The sequence below is a fragment of the Opisthocomus hoazin genome, chromosome 10, assembly GCF_030867145.1.
Source record: "Opisthocomus hoazin isolate bOpiHoa1 chromosome 10, bOpiHoa1.hap1, whole genome shotgun sequence".
In the NCBI taxonomy this organism is placed as follows: Eukaryota; Metazoa; Chordata; class Aves; order Opisthocomiformes; family Opisthocomidae; genus Opisthocomus; species Opisthocomus hoazin.
The window spans coordinates 17,286,321-17,303,616 of record NC_134423.1 but is presented as its reverse complement, the minus strand read 5'-3'; the positions used below and the strand labels follow the sequence as shown (position 1 = coordinate 17,303,616).

Genomic DNA, 17,296 nt, shown 5'->3' with positions numbered 1-17,296 from the left:
AGGGTTTCTTATTTGCATTGAAAATGAGGTATTGATGTAGGGGGTTTTGGTGGGGTTTTTTGTTTGTTTCTTGTTAATCTGGCACAGCGTATCAGTGTCAGGAGGCTTGAGCTTTATTGTAATTGAAAATCACTTGCTAAGGAAAATGTTGTGTAATTATGAAATGTACAGTCTCTCTCTCTCTCTCTCTCTCTCCCCTCCCTTTTGATTATTGCAACTTTACTGCCCCCCTCCCCTTTTTTTTTCCTGAAGCTTCCTCTTTTTGTCATGGATATCAACTGAAATGCACAAAACACAATAAAGCTGTTTATGTCAGGTTTTTTGGATGACTGTTAAGTGCTGATTATAACAAGTTTAAGGAATTTCCTTTGTTGAGTGTGTACCCACGCCATATGGCTCAACATGGAACATTAACTTGACAGGTATAATGGATTGTGGTATATGGAGACAATTTTGCCTGCAGCTTCACTATAACTCATTCTGGTTGGGGATCACAAGTTTATAATATAGGATGCAGCAAACATCCAGATGGATTTACTTTACATAAAAGAGTTGCATTTCTTTTTATTTCCTGCCTGTAATTGGAAAAAAAAGACTTTTGAAAAAAGAATTAAAAAGTAGTAAACAAAGAATGGGTCTTATTCAGGGAAGAAAAAATCTCAGTGAAACTGTGTATGTATGTGGCTTTGGATACACTGAAAACATAGGTGCTAAGTGTTGTTACTTATACATGCATACACATATGAGATTTTTCAAATAATATCTCCAGTGGTTTCAGTTTACATAATATTTCAATATAGCTCCAGTTCTAGAAATACATAATGTTCTAGGATAGTGTGGACAAAGCTATTTGAAACAAATATCTGATTTTTTACTAAATTATGATGACTTTTTTTAATCGTAGGCAAAATGACCATTTAACTAGCATTATGATGCTTTGGCAATGCTCTGATGGTACACTTTTAGGAAAAAAATGATGCTTATAAGCTTCTTGTAATACAAGGAAGTAAAATATTGCTGAAATAGTTTGTTTACTTCAGTGGTTGCCTGTTATAGTGGGAAGTGTCCAAATGTCTTAGAGTGTAACAAAATTCAGTGTAAATCTAATGCGTCCTACTGAATGATCTGTGTGCCCAAGGTAAATCTTAATTTTGCAAATACTTTACATCTAAGAGACTTTAAGCACGCATAATCCCGTTGAACACGTATGTAGCTGTTTGAAGGATAAGGGCCATAAATCCGTATTTAGGATTTCAAATAGAGCTATATGAGACGACTTCAGTGTTCACGTGCACTTGTGTTTGAGTTATACTCCAAATAAAATTGGGTGGTTTTCTATCTGCAAAGCAGACACCTTCTAGATACCAGTTTTGGAGATTCTTTCAAAACGCTTATGTTTTTGAGACTCTGGAAATCTTGGCCTTCCTTATCCAAAATAGCAGCCTTTTTTTTTTTTTTTCCTTTGAACCACTATCACATGGATATGAATTTGTTAGTGGTTTTAATTAGCTCTTGAGGTGAGTACCTGAGCAGATGGAGAAGACATGGTTCATGGCTGAGGAAGAGGGATACTGGTTGTGATTATAATAGATACTGTTTGTCCAGTCTCCCTCCCCCATTGCTGGCTTCCTAGGTTGACATCCCAATTTAGCATCTCTAATCATCATCCTAAGTTTCAGAAAGTAAACAGCTAGAAAGAATATTCTTTTAAGAAGGGAGCAATAAGAAGGATCACTATTCACCTATGAAGAATCTGTGTTAGCTTAAGATATGGGGTTTCTTTCAGGTTTTCATGCTGCAAATTATACTTTAAAAAGCTTCTCTGGGTTCATTCATCTTCCCTCTGCATACCATGGTGTGTGTGTGTGATAATCACAGCCGGATGGGAATGTGCTATGGACTTAAGGACACTGTCGCTTGTATTCTTACTATGAAGTCCCGTATTTGCTACTGGCACTGCAGTTACAAAAGACTGTCTCAGGAAAACACATGATATGGCTTTAACATCTTTAATAAAACTTGCTCCGTATTTGAAGCAGAGGAAGGACAACATCGTATCTAGTATGCCAGTCAGCTGGTGGATATCTCTAATTTATCAGCCACTGTTTGGGAAACGCTAGGATAGGGAAGTGTGCATCAGTGTTGCAATAGACTTGAAGAATTTAAATCGATAGATAAGAAAATTCTTTCCAGGAACTGTAAGGGGAGTTGACTGTTTCTACCAGCTTCTTGACTTCTTGCCTCCTCTTTGGCTTCAGAAGGAAAATAAGAGTCAAAACCTCAGCAAACACTTAATAAAATTGAAATTTTGAAGATAGCATTTGTGTCCTGCATCAGCATTTACTGACCCACCAAGGAAATTTCTGCAGGACTGTATTTGCAGAAGAAGTGAATGTTCTTCCTAGTTACAGTGATGGCTACCTGCAACACTGATTACACTCCGGTTGATAGCTTGCTGTGAGTGTGGAAGTGCTGCACTGGCAACAAGAAAGCTGCTCTTTGTCTGCGTGTGTGGTTTTCATTCAGCTCCTGGGAAAGCTACAAAAGCAGGCTTCACTTCTTTTCTGATCTTGTAATCTGTAGTGGCCTGTGGGGAGCGCACTGATGATCTGCGCTTGTTAATGGCTTAGTGTAAGGATGTTCTGAAAGTCCAGTGGGTTGTCAGTAGAAAGGCCATCAGTGGAAATTTATTAAGAGTAATGCTTGAAAGTGAATTCCACTGGCCTCTGACGGTAAGCCCCTGTAACCCTCTTTGATCCTGAAGGGTCTGCTGAATCTCAAGTTGAAGCCAGTGGTTTGGATGGTTTGGTTTTGCTAATGATTTATTAATAAATATTGCTGCAGTCTTTGGAGTATTTTTTCTTTGTTGAGCTGTATTTTAAAGGAACTTGCTTGGAAGAGGAGTCTTGTTCCATTTTGGTACAAGGAAATGGCTTTGCGTTGTATTTCCCATCTGATTATTTTTGTAATGAAGTAGATGTTTCTTAGCAGGCCGCAGATATGTTTGGGTGCTATGTATGTGGGCAGCTCCATCTTCAGCGTGATCGGCGTATGTGAAAACAGGCGGGGGAGCTCTCGGCCCAGCAGCAGCTGGGCTGGGCAGAGGGTGTTATTTTCATAATATTTCAGTAGTTAAATGTGGATGCTTGTCTCCTTTCTTGGCCTTAAACACGTGCATGCTGTGAGCCAGGACTTTGTTTCTTTGCTTGTAGAGGGTGTGTTTCTACTATATTCTTTGCCAAAACCAGAAATTTATTTCAGTGTGTATAATTTAAATAAATTAGTTTCTACCGTAAAATAGCACTTCCCTTAAGTTGCAAATTGGTTCTTATTGACATGTTACATTTTCACTATTTTTAGGAATTTTGGTTACATTTCTTAAAAACTACATGAAGAGTAGACTGAGATGACGCATTCTTCATTGTCAGATTTTCTGTAATCCATCTGCAGTTCACCAATATTCTCCGAAGTGTATAGTTTAAATTATGTGAGCAGTCCCTGTTGAATTTAGTTCATTTGGATACTTGTAAGTAGGTATGTGCTTGGTTGTTTTACTGAATTGGTGCCTACAAATACTTCTAATAAATGCAGAGTATTGTTTATGTGCTGTTGTCAGTGTGGCGTTTAGATTCAGACAGATGTGGTTCAGTCAAGGTATGCGTAACAGTGGTGTGCTGACCAGTATGAAAAGGTGATCGACTGTGTACTGAAAGTGAATCTCAGACAGGTTAAAAGCCAGCTAACATGGGGCAGGATTAAGTTAGGAGACAACAGGAGTCTTGTATCTTCCCTGGAAGCAGAAGGCTCTCTCTCGTGATACCTTTTGTTCTGAAGAGAGGTGTGCGTTTTAATGCTGCTTTTGGGGAGAGAAGCAGCACTGAAAGCTGACTGCTGTTGCTTGGCTCTGAATTGCCATGTGACTTTCTCCTGTTACTGGTTTTAAAATGGTCCCCATAACATTTTTGTTTAACAACTCACTTCAAGCGAGTTGGAATTGGAACAGGGAGCAAAGTTTGAAACTCTTTGGACAAAAATTTTGTCGTAACTGGGGGGGCAAATGCTACTGTTGTCAAAGTGTTGTTTCTGGTTACGTACTTTTCTCAGTAATTTGGAAGTCTTCACGTTAGTATCATTACTTGTAGAATCAAATAACTTTTCATTTGAAGACAGAACACCAACAGGGCTTGAAATGTTTGAGTTTGGCAAGAAGGGGCTTGTCTGTAAAACAATGAAATTGTGTTGGGGAAATACAGCGGCTCTGTTCGGCTGAGGCGGGCTGAGGTACACTGCGAGCTGTTGTGAGTTGCAGCTGCATTTACCATCAAACACTGAGTTGGTGCTGATGAATGTTTTGTTTTTAGTGTCATGGAAACTGCAAGCCAAAGAATGGATATTCTATTCATCTGGGAAAATAGCAGTTCGCTGCATAAAACATCAGTTGCTTCCAAAGCAGTTCCTAAAATAGACTTTGTGAATATAACCCTGAAAGTAAAAGTGCAACAATTTAAATCACCTCAGTACTACTTTGTTTTTCTGTTAGAATATACATGTGAATTAAATCAACATAGAAGTAGTGAGAGTTTTAAGACACAACTGTAGCATGAAACGCCTACAATGATTCGATGTTTTACTTTACTGTGCAATTTTTAATCTACAAATGGAGAGATCCGGACATTTCAGTAGCAGTCTTAATCCTTTTTATTACCTTTCTTTAAATGATGTGCTCAAAGCACAGTAGTTTTGGTCATAATTCAGTATCGTTTACTGTTTCGTACAGCGTAGCGAAAATCGTAAAACTCGCTGCAGAGACCAGGTATCCAAGAGAGTGCTCTCACAAGCAAAGAAGGAAAGATGGTATGGAATAAATAGTGTATGGAGCTTTTTTAATGCATGAGCATTTTTGCAGAGCCAGTTTGTAAAGAATAATTAATTGAGTTAATTGGGTTGAATTGGAAAGCTTAAATTTGTTTTTCTTAATTTTTGGTGTTGGGGAAAAAAATAAGTATGAGATCCAAGTGTAGGAGGTAAAGAGAAACAAATGCAGAAATAGATATCTAAAGTCATTGTCCCCCTGTCTAAAAAAAGGAAGCTTAGAAAATAAATTGGAGGAGCAGAAGTGATTTGGCCTGAGCGATAGGAAGTTGGAGGGAAAACTGGAAACTGCAGGATTTTAGAATCCAGGATTCTGGAATGGATGTGATACCAGTTAAAAGAAAGGATTCATCATTGTGAGGCCTCCTTTAGTGTCCAGTGAAAGCGGTGGGAATCTTCCAGTTGACCGTATTGCTCTCTAGCTTAGTGTTGGTGGGTTGGTTTTTGTTTGTTTGTGGGTTTTGGTGGTGTGTTTTTTTGTTTGTTTGCTTTTAATTGGCGGACCCAAAATTGGATGTGATATTTTAGATGTGGTGGAACGAGTGCTGAGTAGAGGTGCATAATCCCTCCCCTCTACCTGCTGTCTCATATGCAGCTCGCCTTTCAAGACCACCAGTCCTTCGCAGCAGACCTGATCCCCACACTTTCACCATTTCAAAGGGTTGGTCTGTCCCAGGTGCAGGACTTTACATTTATTATGGTTCAATTTTATGAGGTTTGTGTTGGCCCAATCCTTTAGATTGTCTACATTCCTCTGAATGGTGGTCTGGCCTGTGAGCCTACTAACTGCATCTCCTAGATTGGGGTCTTTTGCAGACTTTTTTAGGGTGTGCTGTCTTCTCCTTCAGGCTGTTGATAAGACATTAAGCAGGACGGGTTTCATGTACAGTATGTAGTTGGTAATGACAAAATTACAGATGCAGGGTGATAGATAAAACCATAAATTTAGGGTGAAAAGCAGCTGCGTGAGTAGAATAGGTGCTTGAGATGCTGAGACTTAGATGAGTCACTCAAGACAGAGCAGGATCAAGAAAAGCCTTTTTTATAAGTATTTATGACTGTTTAATATCAAGGAATAATATGTATTTGAGAGCTTGCAGCAGAGATAAGGGCTAAATATGAAATGGGAAAGTGTCTTTGAAATTAATCCTAGTTTGCATGTAAAAGGCTTCTATAATAGTACGCAAGCTCCACAGTTCCCATTGTGTAGTGCAGGGAGTTGGAGTACAAGCAGGTGAAATAAATAAAAAGATACAAGGCCCACATGGTGTTTGCTTTCACTCTTCAGTACCATTTAGGCTCAGAAGGAAGATTTTTCACTTTGTAACAATTCCAGGTACCAGAGCCACATGGTCCTAACCTGAAGGTGGACATTTGGGCTTTCCTGTTCAATGCCCGGGGAGATTCCCGGTGGGATTTGCAAAGCCTGGTGTGCCTCTTGCCGAGCTGCTGAGGCTGGGCAGCAGGAGAGGTTAGGATGATGGTGCGCCACGGAAGGCTTCCATAGCCACCAGCCACCTCCCCTGGATGAATCTGGTGAAGGAACGGGGGGCTGTAGGGCCTTGTCTCCGTCCTGCAGGCGTCTTTCTGCGCTTGGCTAACTAAAATGGCAGCTTGCTTCCTTCCGTGCAGTTCAGAGCACTCCAGGTCAGCGACCTGTCGTCAGTGGTTTCAGTCTGCCAGCAAGCTCTAAATTTCCAATAACACATTTAGATTGTCAAGTTGATAATTTAAAAAAAGTCTAAATCTGTGGGCAATCTTGAGTCTAATTGGTGTCACTGAAAAATGGTCAGTGATGATTCTCTGTTTACAGTTGCATTATAAAACCTTGTCTGGTGCCTGGCTTTTACTCCCTTAATGCATTATTATTTTAAAAGAATAAATAGATTATTTCTTTAAATTACTCTTTTAAAAGAAGTAATCAATTTTTTTGTCAAGATATCATATCAAAGCATGTAACTTACAAAAATCAGCTACACTGATAGAGTATTCTGCAGCTTACGATGTAAAAAGACACCTTTCCCACAAATTCAGGTTGACTAGCCTTGTCATTAACCTACCTAATCCTTCATTAAGAAAATTCCATTTTGGCAATTTCATTATTTATGATTTTCTATCAGAGGAATAAATGAGTTGGGTAATCCTATTTGCTTATTTTAAATATTGTACAAAATGAACTTTCTTCCAGAGATCTTGCACTTCCTAAGTATTCTGAGACTAAGTAAAAACCACTGTTAAGATGAGATAACCCCTTGATTTATATATTATATATAAAAATATTTTTTTTAATCCTTTTGGAGTCAGGTTATCTAGACCTGCTGATACAAAAGTGCAGAATGTTGGCAACTACTTCTACATCTTCCTTGTTGTTGAAATAGAAAATATTTCATCATTCTTATTCATGCTATCGTTTCTATAAAATAATTACCAACATCGCCATGAGTACTCCTTTTGTTCTTAGCACGCTGAGGAAAAGTGTTTTCCTTATCTGCTTTAGGTCATTTAAAGCAGCGTGGTGGTACCTCTGGAAAGCATAGGTAGGCAAGCAGAGAGGTAGTATTTGTTGATAGATGAAGTTTTATTCTTTAGTTCATTGAACAGCACGCCGTGTTCCTTGGTGTTTTTAAATCCGAGATGCACATTCACCTTGGCTATGGCTGGACCTGGGATATTATTATTAACGTTTCTTCAGCCACATTCCCACGGCTGTTTTGGTCTCTTATGAAGACTTTTTTTTTTTCTTTATCAAGAATGTCACTTGTCTCACCTCCCACAATAAACAGTGAACACATGTTTTCCTTTGCAAGATTTTCTTGGGGGGGGGGGGGTGTAGGGGGTGTGTGGATATGACTGAAACCGGTATTCATCCTTCAGGTGCCTTGGCGGTAAAGGCATCAGTGTTTCATGAATGTGTGGAGACATGGGGTGCCTGCACATGAAGGGATTGTTTAGATGCACCTATATTTTTTGAGTTTTTTTAATTAGATAGTTAAAAGTTCATTCTCTGTGTAGCTCCCATGCCAGCTTGCCTTTCTGCCACAGTGATGTTTGCTTGTGCAGGTATCTTCAATGTTTCGGGGCTTGGTAGGATTGCTTTCAGTTTCTGAACAGTCTCCAGGCCCCTTACTGCAAATACTGGGTTTGTACTGAAATAAGAGCACCTACTTTAAGCTCTTAGCATTTTTCTAGGCACTTTATATTAATTTAGACTAACTATTCTTTATGGCGTTGTTGTTTCACCTCCTTATGGCTCGGTGTGCTTGCATATCGTGCATGTGGATAGTTTTCAGCCCCCAGACAGGAGGTAGCTCCTTTCAGGCACCGTCTTGTGAGGATTTCCCCCCCTGTTTTAACACACAAGTTGGTTACTCCACAGTGCCTGCAGAAACTGTTCTTCTGAAGCAGTAACACTGGGAAAACACTTAACGTGTTTTTTTCTGAAGTCTGTTTTAGCATCTAATGAGCATTTGGGGTTTGATTTTCTTTGGTGTGGTGTGATGTGTTGGGGGATTTTGTTGTTTCTTTTTTTATTTTTTTCAGCCTAGCAGGTACTGCTAGGCTGGAGACCACGGTTTGGGAATACTAATTTACAAACTTGTGTCTCTGTGTGGTTAGGATGACTGTGTGGCCTGCGAAGGATGAAGCTGGAGTAAGTTGTGCAAGCCACCCAAATAAGAACTGTCAAAACTTTGGTACAACAGAGTACAATTGTATGCGTCTGCCAGCTGTGGTACGGAAGATGGTTAGAAATGCTTGCCCTGTTTGTACCTGTGTTTATGTAGAGAATGGGGAAGGGGGGAGTCTTTCTTTGTTGACAAAGCTGGCTTTTCAAGTTTAGTGAAAATTAATAGATTGCGGATGGTGAGAGGAGCTGCAGATACCTACAGAAGCAACTATGTTTTAATTTTAATATATAGATATGAAGTAATTTAGCAATTTGTAGTAAGTAATGTCACCAAAATAATCTTTTAATCGGAAACAGGTGCAGCATTTTGTTGTAAAGTGTGGATTCTCTATACAGTTCCAATTATAACATCCTCTTGACTTTAGACTTAAGAATGTACTTCATGTTCAGAGTCACTGATAAAAGCTGAGTAATTTTTGTCCTTAGATTTGGGACAATTTCCACACCAGGAGAGCAAGGGATGCATTTCAAGTTAGTTGTAAGTAGCAGCTTCATTAGTTGCTTGAGAATTTTGACTAAATCCCTTGGGTATGAGATGGGGAAGATGGCAAAGGGAGAAACATTTTAGTAGACGAAGTGAGGACTCTTGGATGCTCTAGAAGTATGTGGGGTGGATAGGTGGGATGGGTAAATGCATGTGATAAAATGCTTTCTTGTCACCAGCATAGAATGCGTGTGTATTCATATGCATACTCAGTTTGGTATTTGTCTTCTGGATGTTGTACATCCTTGACTTCTTCTCTCATTTTTAGTATATTTTAAGTGTAGTAGTTTTTACTGTGTTTCTCCCACTGGATGTTCTGTCTATGCATAGCACACATCGATGGGTTAATAAAGCAACAACATTATTTTTGGTAAGGTTAGCCTAGGGTAGACATAGTAACGGAGGATTGAAACTAAATGTACTAAGCAGCTATTCAAGAATTATTTGGTTCGCAGGTACTTGCCCACATATGCTCGGAGGAGGAGGAGTAGAAAGTTTGCTCTTCATTGAAGAGGTTGGTACTCCCTCTTCTCCCCTTGCCTTTAGTTACTCATGTGCATTTTTCTGCCAGAGACTTCAATCCCTGTTAGCCTTGCAAACATTTGATTTGTGATTTAGCACAGTATAAGCCTGGTAAGTGGAGGGACAGGAAAGGTACTGAGGAAGGAGCCTTCATGGATCAGCCGCTGATGGAATAAAAATGGTCTCAGTTTGATGTGAACATATAAAATACAAGTTCATAGGGTCAGTCCAAATATGATCTGGAATTTAGTCCATCCTTACCTCCTGTGTATATGAAGTACATAAAAGCCTTAATAAATTGTTTTTATAGCACAAGATCTGTGCAATGCTCTGCAAACTGACAAAATTTTCCATCTTTTCTTAGAAGTGCTTACAAATCAATGGGATGAAAGTGTCAAAGGCATGTCTCTGGGAAGCAGGTTCTTTAATACCACTTCACACACTGACATTATTTCTTTTTAAAATACTACGTTAAAGAAGTTGTGAGAAATGCCTTCGCTTCTGTGTTTTTTGTCTTAATAAATGTGCTCTGAGATTTATTGCCTGGTCAGTTCAGTCAGTAGAATTCGTACAGTGAAAGACATCTGCAAATGCCCACACAGCTGCAAGTGTAAAAGAACTTCTGAACTTTTCTAATCTTTGGAAAGCACAATGAAAAAAAAAAGTTTTTTACAAATGATCTTGTCCAAATGCTAACAAAAGCAATAATTTAGTATTTGCTGTCTAAAGCATTGTTCCTAAATTGCAACAGTTACAACCAGAATTTGATTCCAGGGAGTTACAGCTTCAGAGTGTCCGCATTTTGGATCATTTAGATATGAAAAACAGTTCTTGCTCCAAATAAGATGTAGGACAGGATAGCAGAAGTATAATGCTCTCTTACAAATGAGAGTTTGTGGCATGGAGAATCCTAGCAGGGGCAAGTCTGCCCCATTAAAACCAAACTTTGCTAAACCTTTTCTTCTCCTGCCTGGGAAAATTGGTTTTGGATGATGTCACGGGGGGGGGGGGGGGCGAGGAGAGAAACCTCAGCCTCAAATAACGTAATTTTTTCCACTAGTCACAGTCTGTACATGCCATTTCCTTATCCATTCTTCAAGAACACGCAGGCCAATGTTCTTCTGATTACCTGTATACACTGCATTGCTGATCACTTGGGCATGGTGAGACCTCACGTGGAGTACTGCGTTCACCTCTGGAGCCCTCAGCACAAGAAGGACATGGAGCGGGGGCAAAGGAGGGCTACAAAAATGATCCGAGGGCTGGAGCACCTCTCGTATGAGGACAGGCTGAGAGAGTTGGGCTTGTTCAGCCTGGAAAAGAGAAGGCTGCGGGGAGACCTGATTGCGGCCTTTCAGTACTTAAAGGGAGCCTATAGGAAAGATGGGGACAATCTTTTTAGCAGAGACAGCAGTGACAGGACGAGGGGTAATGGTTTTAAACTAAAACAGGGTAGGTTTAGGCTAGATATAAGGAAGAAATTCTTTAGAATGAGGGTGGTGAAACACTGGAACGGGTTGCCCAGAGAGGTAGTGGAGGCCCCATCCCTGGAAACATTCAGGACCAGGTTGGACAGGGCTCTGAGCAACCTGATCTAGTTAGTGGTGTCCCTGCTCGCTGCGGGGGGGGGGGGGGGGGGGTTGGACTAGATGACCTCTAGGGGTCCCTTCCAACCCAAAACTTTCTATGATTCTATGGCATTCCTGGTTACATATGTTTGTATTTTTTCTGCTGTTCTGTTAGTTTACTACAGATTTTTCCAGTAACGTGATTTTGTTATGTATGAACGGTTCAGAATTTGTATTCGGAGTTTGCAGGCAATGCATGTTATGTAGGTTTCGCTGCTTTATTGAAAGGTAAGATGGTGTGGATGAGTTTGCAAGACATAAGATTTCAGGGGTTATTGATTGGGGAGCTGCTTGCAGTCAGAAGACTGAGCTAAGATGGAGCGTATGATGAGATAACGGCTAGGTTAGGAAAGTGATTACAACTGGGGACCTGCTAATCACTGACCTCTGTAGGGATCCTGCAGTTCATCACTCATCTCGCTTGCACTTGGCGTTTTCCTGTGTTGCTGCTTCATTGTTGGTAGCCGAGCGAGTAATTTGGCTTGGGATGAGCAGGAGGAGGGAGCTGCAAGTCCAGCAGCTGCACTTGTTGGCACTGGCTTGTTAAACATCCTCAGCCCAGCCAGCAGCGCACTTGGCACCCGTTAGCCAATAATACTTAAACAAATTGTTGTGGAGAGAATAGGAGGTCCCTTCTTTTAAGCACTTCCTTCAAATTGTGTTGCTTCAAATCCCTGTTTCATTTCCATGAGTTTTGGTCACAGGTATTATCAGGAAAAATGTGTGTAATATGTAATCATGATATATGCACAAAGGTATTACCTTTAAAAATATTAGAGATAGGATTGTAGGTGTAAGACAGACATTAAAACTGTGACAGGCTCTATTAATGAGTAGGTCTATGTGGCAGTAGAAGAGGAAGAAATGATTCCTCCAGTGCTGTGGCAAATGTCCAGAGATGTAGTAAAACTTTTATGGCTGCATGTGTCAGCCTTGTCTTGAAGAAGGCAGCGCACCAAATCCTAGGAGCAGGGCTGGTGTGGTGTGTTAATCAAACCTACGATTTTTTCACCGTAAAGAATAATTGATGAATAAGAATTTTTGACACCAATCAAGTTTGACAAAAATAAAGAATGGACCTATACTGGAGGCAGCAAGGATGTTATTCTATAAACTTTGCATGCTTTCTTTCTACTTTGTGATAAGTTGGAAAGTGATACTAAAAGTTGTAGCAAAATGGTTACTTTGTTTTTCCTGCATTGTCCACGTGCACCTGTCAGTACAGCTTTTGCAGCTTGTTCCGTGTTATATTGCATCTGCAGATGAAAAATTATTTGAATATATTAATTCTGTGGGTAACAGAAGACACATACTTTGTTGCTGGCTACTTTGTTACTGGGTGTGGAGGGAGAGAAAGTGGTGTAAAAATTGATTTCTAGCCAAATCTATGAACACTAGTTTAATAACTTTAAACAAAAAATCAAAATCCTTAAAGGTATCAGCGATGTTTTGTTATAAACTGACTTTTGGGTAGGTTATCTGCTGTGACCAGTTCACAGTGTTACCAATGATAAAATGATGATTAGGAACTGTAAAAACATGCTTGAAGAGTCACCGAGAGATGATTCTCTGTACAAGCAGAGCAGAGACGCTTCATGTCTGACAAACGGAGCAGCTGCCAGCTGTGGTCACTGTGGTGCTCAGACTGGATGAGAAACATTGCTTCGTTAAAGAGATGTTGGTGCTTTCCATATTGCCAATCAAATAAATTCTTAGCAATGCGTAGAAAGATCTTCAGTCTGTTAAGGGTTAATTCTGTGGGAATTGGAAGTAATTTTTTGCAGAGTTATGTTCTGTCATCCTCTCATAAACCAAGCATTATCTGGAAGCAGTGGGAACAGGCAGTTGTACTACGGGCAGGCGTTTATAGCAGCTCCCCTGAAGTAGTCCTCAGCTGAGCTAACGCAGTGCTGCGTTCAGCTCACTGTCACTTTGCATCTTGCTGTTTCAGTTCATTCTGTGTTAAGAGTTTTTAGGCTGCACAGCTGTTATACAGATAGATTTATTATGGAATACAATTCCTTGTGTGGTATCCAAAAGCTATATTAAGTTGTGAGCCTATCACATTTAGACAAGCGATTGCAAGAGGAAAAAAAATTATTTACTAAATGCCTATTAATGTTTGAATTGGTACAGAATGTGTCAAGGTTTGAAGTTGATGAAGTAAGCACATACTTGTGTTCAAAACGCTTAGTGGGATTTTCTTGGTTGCGTAGGGTTTTTTTTTAACTCCATAGTCCTTGGAATTCAAGCCTGTTAGGTAGCGATTAGGTCAGTGAAGTTTTTGTTGATGAAAACACGTGAAACTTACTAAAACCAAAAACTAAAAACCAAACTCATTCCAAGTTACTAAGAGATTCAGATGCCTTGTGAGTTGATCTGTGCAGATTTAAGATTTCTGTATCTACCAACTCTGTTTTTAGATGTCTGTTGCTTTAGTTCAAATCTGGTTGGAAGACAAGACTCTGGGTATACAGCCATCAATGTGTGACCTGAAGAACAGGTCACTGTAATGCTACTTTGTCAGCAAGGCATAGATTTTGCTTCTAAAATGACAGCACATAACTTGAAACATGGATTAGGAGGGCGGTGATCGAGGTGTGATCAAGGAGCTGACGATTCGCAATAGCCTTGTGTAGGAAGCCCTGCTGCGCCGGTCTGGTGGGAGGTGGTGGGGTTGAGAAAACTGGCCGAAGCTGCTTTACTTCTCATGAATCTTTGGTGAAAATGAAATGGGACCTGAAGAGGAAATAAATTTCATTTGGGCGTTACTGCACGTTCCCAGCTGGTATCTACACACTCACAGCCAGGTTTACACAAACCTGTGCAAATGAAAATGTTCAATGAGGATGTTGTCATTTAATAGTGGTTTTGCATATCCCTCTCCTTAATTAATGTCAGGTGCCATAGTGAGTTTCCTGATGTCCCCTTAATGCTGAGCATTAATGTTTCTGAATTTCTAGCTATAATAAAAAAGATAGTATTGTCATCTGTGTAGTGAGCTAACCCCAAGACAAGACCCTCTTGAGAGAGGCTATGATCAGACAGAGGGTGTAACACATGCAAAGCCAGTCTTGTGGGGTGAACCTGCAAGACATCCCAGGGTCTGCTTTGGCTTTCAGTGCCACTGTATTTTTAAAGTTTACATGCTTATAAACAGCAGTACTCCAGTAAGTTTGGTTTTTACAGTAACCTGTACGTTTTTATGCTCTTCTGTCAATCTGTAGAGAATCTGTATAATTAAGAAAGGTATCTGATAAGCTAAAAAACACCAGAGGGATTCTGCTTTGATGTATTTTGCTATGTGTTTGAACACCATTGGATGCCAGAGACTGCCCATGCGTTGGTTGGATTATTGTGTATGGGAGCTACCTGTTTGTGAAACCAGTGAGGAAGTGTCATCTTCTCAAATTTGACATCACCCACCTTTCACATACTTGACTCGCTCACTACGTGGAGTAGTTGCTAAGTATTTTCTCTTTCTGTTGATGAGTAAACACTGTCTGTGACATTTGGTTACAAGGCTTTAAATAGTGAGAATAACTTCGTGCCTAGACTGGAGCAGCTGAAGTGTGTTGAAATGGCAACAGGCAATTTGCAGTCAATACGCTTTCACTTTTCCATGGTGTTGATAGTGAAACCATCCTGTGATAATAGCAGCCAGCACGATGCTGGGAAACCTTTCTGATGTCGTATCGGTGAAGCTTCAGGGGCTGTTGATGGAGTCCTTCCTCTTCTCTCGTGAGCAATGCAGCAGATGTGCTGCGGTGGTGCGTGGGCCCGCTCCCCTCCTCTCTCCCATCCCTCTGCTGCGCGGATGCGAAGGTCGTGCCGCTAGCACAGTGCTCCGGCCCTGCGAAAGGGGCAGCAGGACGTGGCTCCGCAGCATGAGGGAGAACCAGCAGCAGGGCCTGAGTGGGGGCTCAGCTGCATTGCTGTAGTGCGTGCCTGCTGATCGTTGTTGTTGCTAAAAAATGTGCGCCTTGAGCGTTGTGACACTGCTGCGGGTTTGAGAGTCGTACCTAAGTGCTTGCACTGGGAGTGTAATTGGGAGACTCTCTCTACGAAAGGCACCATCTGGTACTTGATCCTAGGTTGCTTTCCAAACCATCTGAACACAGGTAATTTGCTCCAGCTCTAATTCTTGATAAATATTTAAGCAGTGCAACATCAGTCAGCCTTGACTTTTCTCGACCATTTTTTAGAACCGAATTTAGTATAGACTGGTCTATTCTCGTCAGCTTTTTCCCTTTAGTATGAATTTGCCAAACTTTTAAAGGGATAACATTTGAATACCATGATTTTATGCATTCCTCTCTAACAATTTCTTGCTTGCTACACAAGCCATAATTTAAATCATAATTCTTCTAGCCTCTGTAATTGACTCTTGTACAAATATTTGTTTTAAAGCCTGCCTGGAATCCTGCGTACTTCAGTCGAAGTTGTTTATCATGTGGTGTAAGATTCTCATTTTCTGGAAAGAAAATGCTGAGTCTGGTTTAATATGAACAGCATGATTCATCCTACTTCATATAATTTTGCATGCTAGATATTTTATTTGCTTGGTGCCCAATAGTTATTAGCGGCAAATTGCTTCAGCGGAAAAATGTTAACTTTTTTCCTCCCTTTGTTACGGCAGAGCTGCCATTTTTCAAGCAAACTATTATTGACCAGACTACCTGTAGTTATCAAGATGATAACGTTGCAGAGTTGCTGTTCCAAACTTCCTCTCTGCTTGCACAGGATGCACTTTTTAAATTAACAATAAGCATACTTCAGTTTTTGCTTTTCTGAGAAGAGGGATTTTTTGGTAGTACGAGAAAAAATCAGAAGAAGCAAAGGCAGTCCTGTTCTAGCAGTGCAATTGCAGTAGCGTGGAGCTATTAATCAGTGAAATGGAGATGTGTGAGAGAGGCTGCCTTTTCCTCTGATGAGGCCTGGAGGACACACGCGTTGTGTAGAAAAGGGAATGCCTAGTTGAGTAAGATGACATTTCTTTTCAAATAGGTATCATGGTTTGTTAATGCTTACCTTTGGATGAGACTGAGTGGTGTTACGAGGTGTTTCTGTGTCGTAATTAGGGCAGGCATATGCTCGTGGTGTTCTCTTACGCACATGCTTGGTGACTGACTGATTCTTGATGTTGTTCAGCAGAGACTTCTAGTCAAGATTTTTTTTAAAAGGTGGTAGTTGATAAATATCCGAGCCCTGCTGGAGAACTTTCACCCTGGGATTTAGTATGCAAACATGCTAGTTTGGTGGCATAACCAACAAACACAGCAGTAAGTAGTTTTTCTGGGGTTGACAAATCCATTGCTCATGTCTTGTGACCTCAGGTAGCAGCATCGGAGGGCAGCCGCTCCGCGCAGGTGCTGTGTTCCCTGTGGGCCACCTCCAGGCAAATACTGCATGGGGGGCAGGGGAGAGGGGTCTGTTCTGCTCTCGTCACCAGCTGTATCACTGGAGTTTTGTGCCCGGCTGGAATGTACATGAAATGAAAGGAATTGAAGCTTTTGTTCACTTTTCCTGTGGTTTTGTTGGGGTTTTTTTGCTGCTTAGTATATTTGTCACCTAAGATGGTACCAGCTATGGGTTAGGTTCATATCGGAAGGAGAAATACCTGAAAGTGTATCTACCTTTGCTCATTGATAATGGAAGTGAAGTTGGACCTTTGCCCTTCTTATTTAAACATACTGATAGGGATATTTTATAACAATAAAAAATTGCAGTCGTTCTTTTTTACTGAGCAGTTACCTAAGAAGTGGAATTAGGTAAGTATGTCATCTATTACAGTAGCGCTGCTTGACTGTGTTAAACACAGATGTACAGAAGCCTACTCTTATTCATAAAACAATTTTTGTAAATTTATTGTGATGCTAACAGATTTTCTGAATTGCGTATATAAGGACAACTGATGCAGATATCTAGCAGATTTTAAAAATAACCTAATTTCAAATGTCTTTCTTTTATAGGAAAATCCTCAGATAGAGGTCCATTTCCATTGTATGGTAGAGATACGGGGTTGCCAGGCTGTCAAGTAAGTACAGTGATGACTGAAAGCAAATGGAATAATCTGAACTAAAATTTAGTTTAAGTTACTTGAAT

At 40.4% G+C, this 17,296-nt stretch overlaps 1 protein-coding gene across 5 annotated transcripts in view; it reads left to right on the top strand.

The window, feature by feature from the left end:
• The window catches only part of TCF12 (transcription factor 12), a 178,901-nt gene that overhangs the window by 89,097 nt on the left and 72,508 nt on the right, over positions 1-17,296 (top strand). For all 5 annotated transcript variants that reach the window (XM_075431890.1, XM_075431888.1, XM_075431886.1 and 2 more), the window contains one exon: positions 17,164-17,228. In XM_075431890.1, the coding sequence (XP_075288005.1) occupies positions 17,164-17,228 (65 nt within the window). The remainder of the gene's footprint in view (positions 1-17,163; positions 17,229-17,296) is intronic.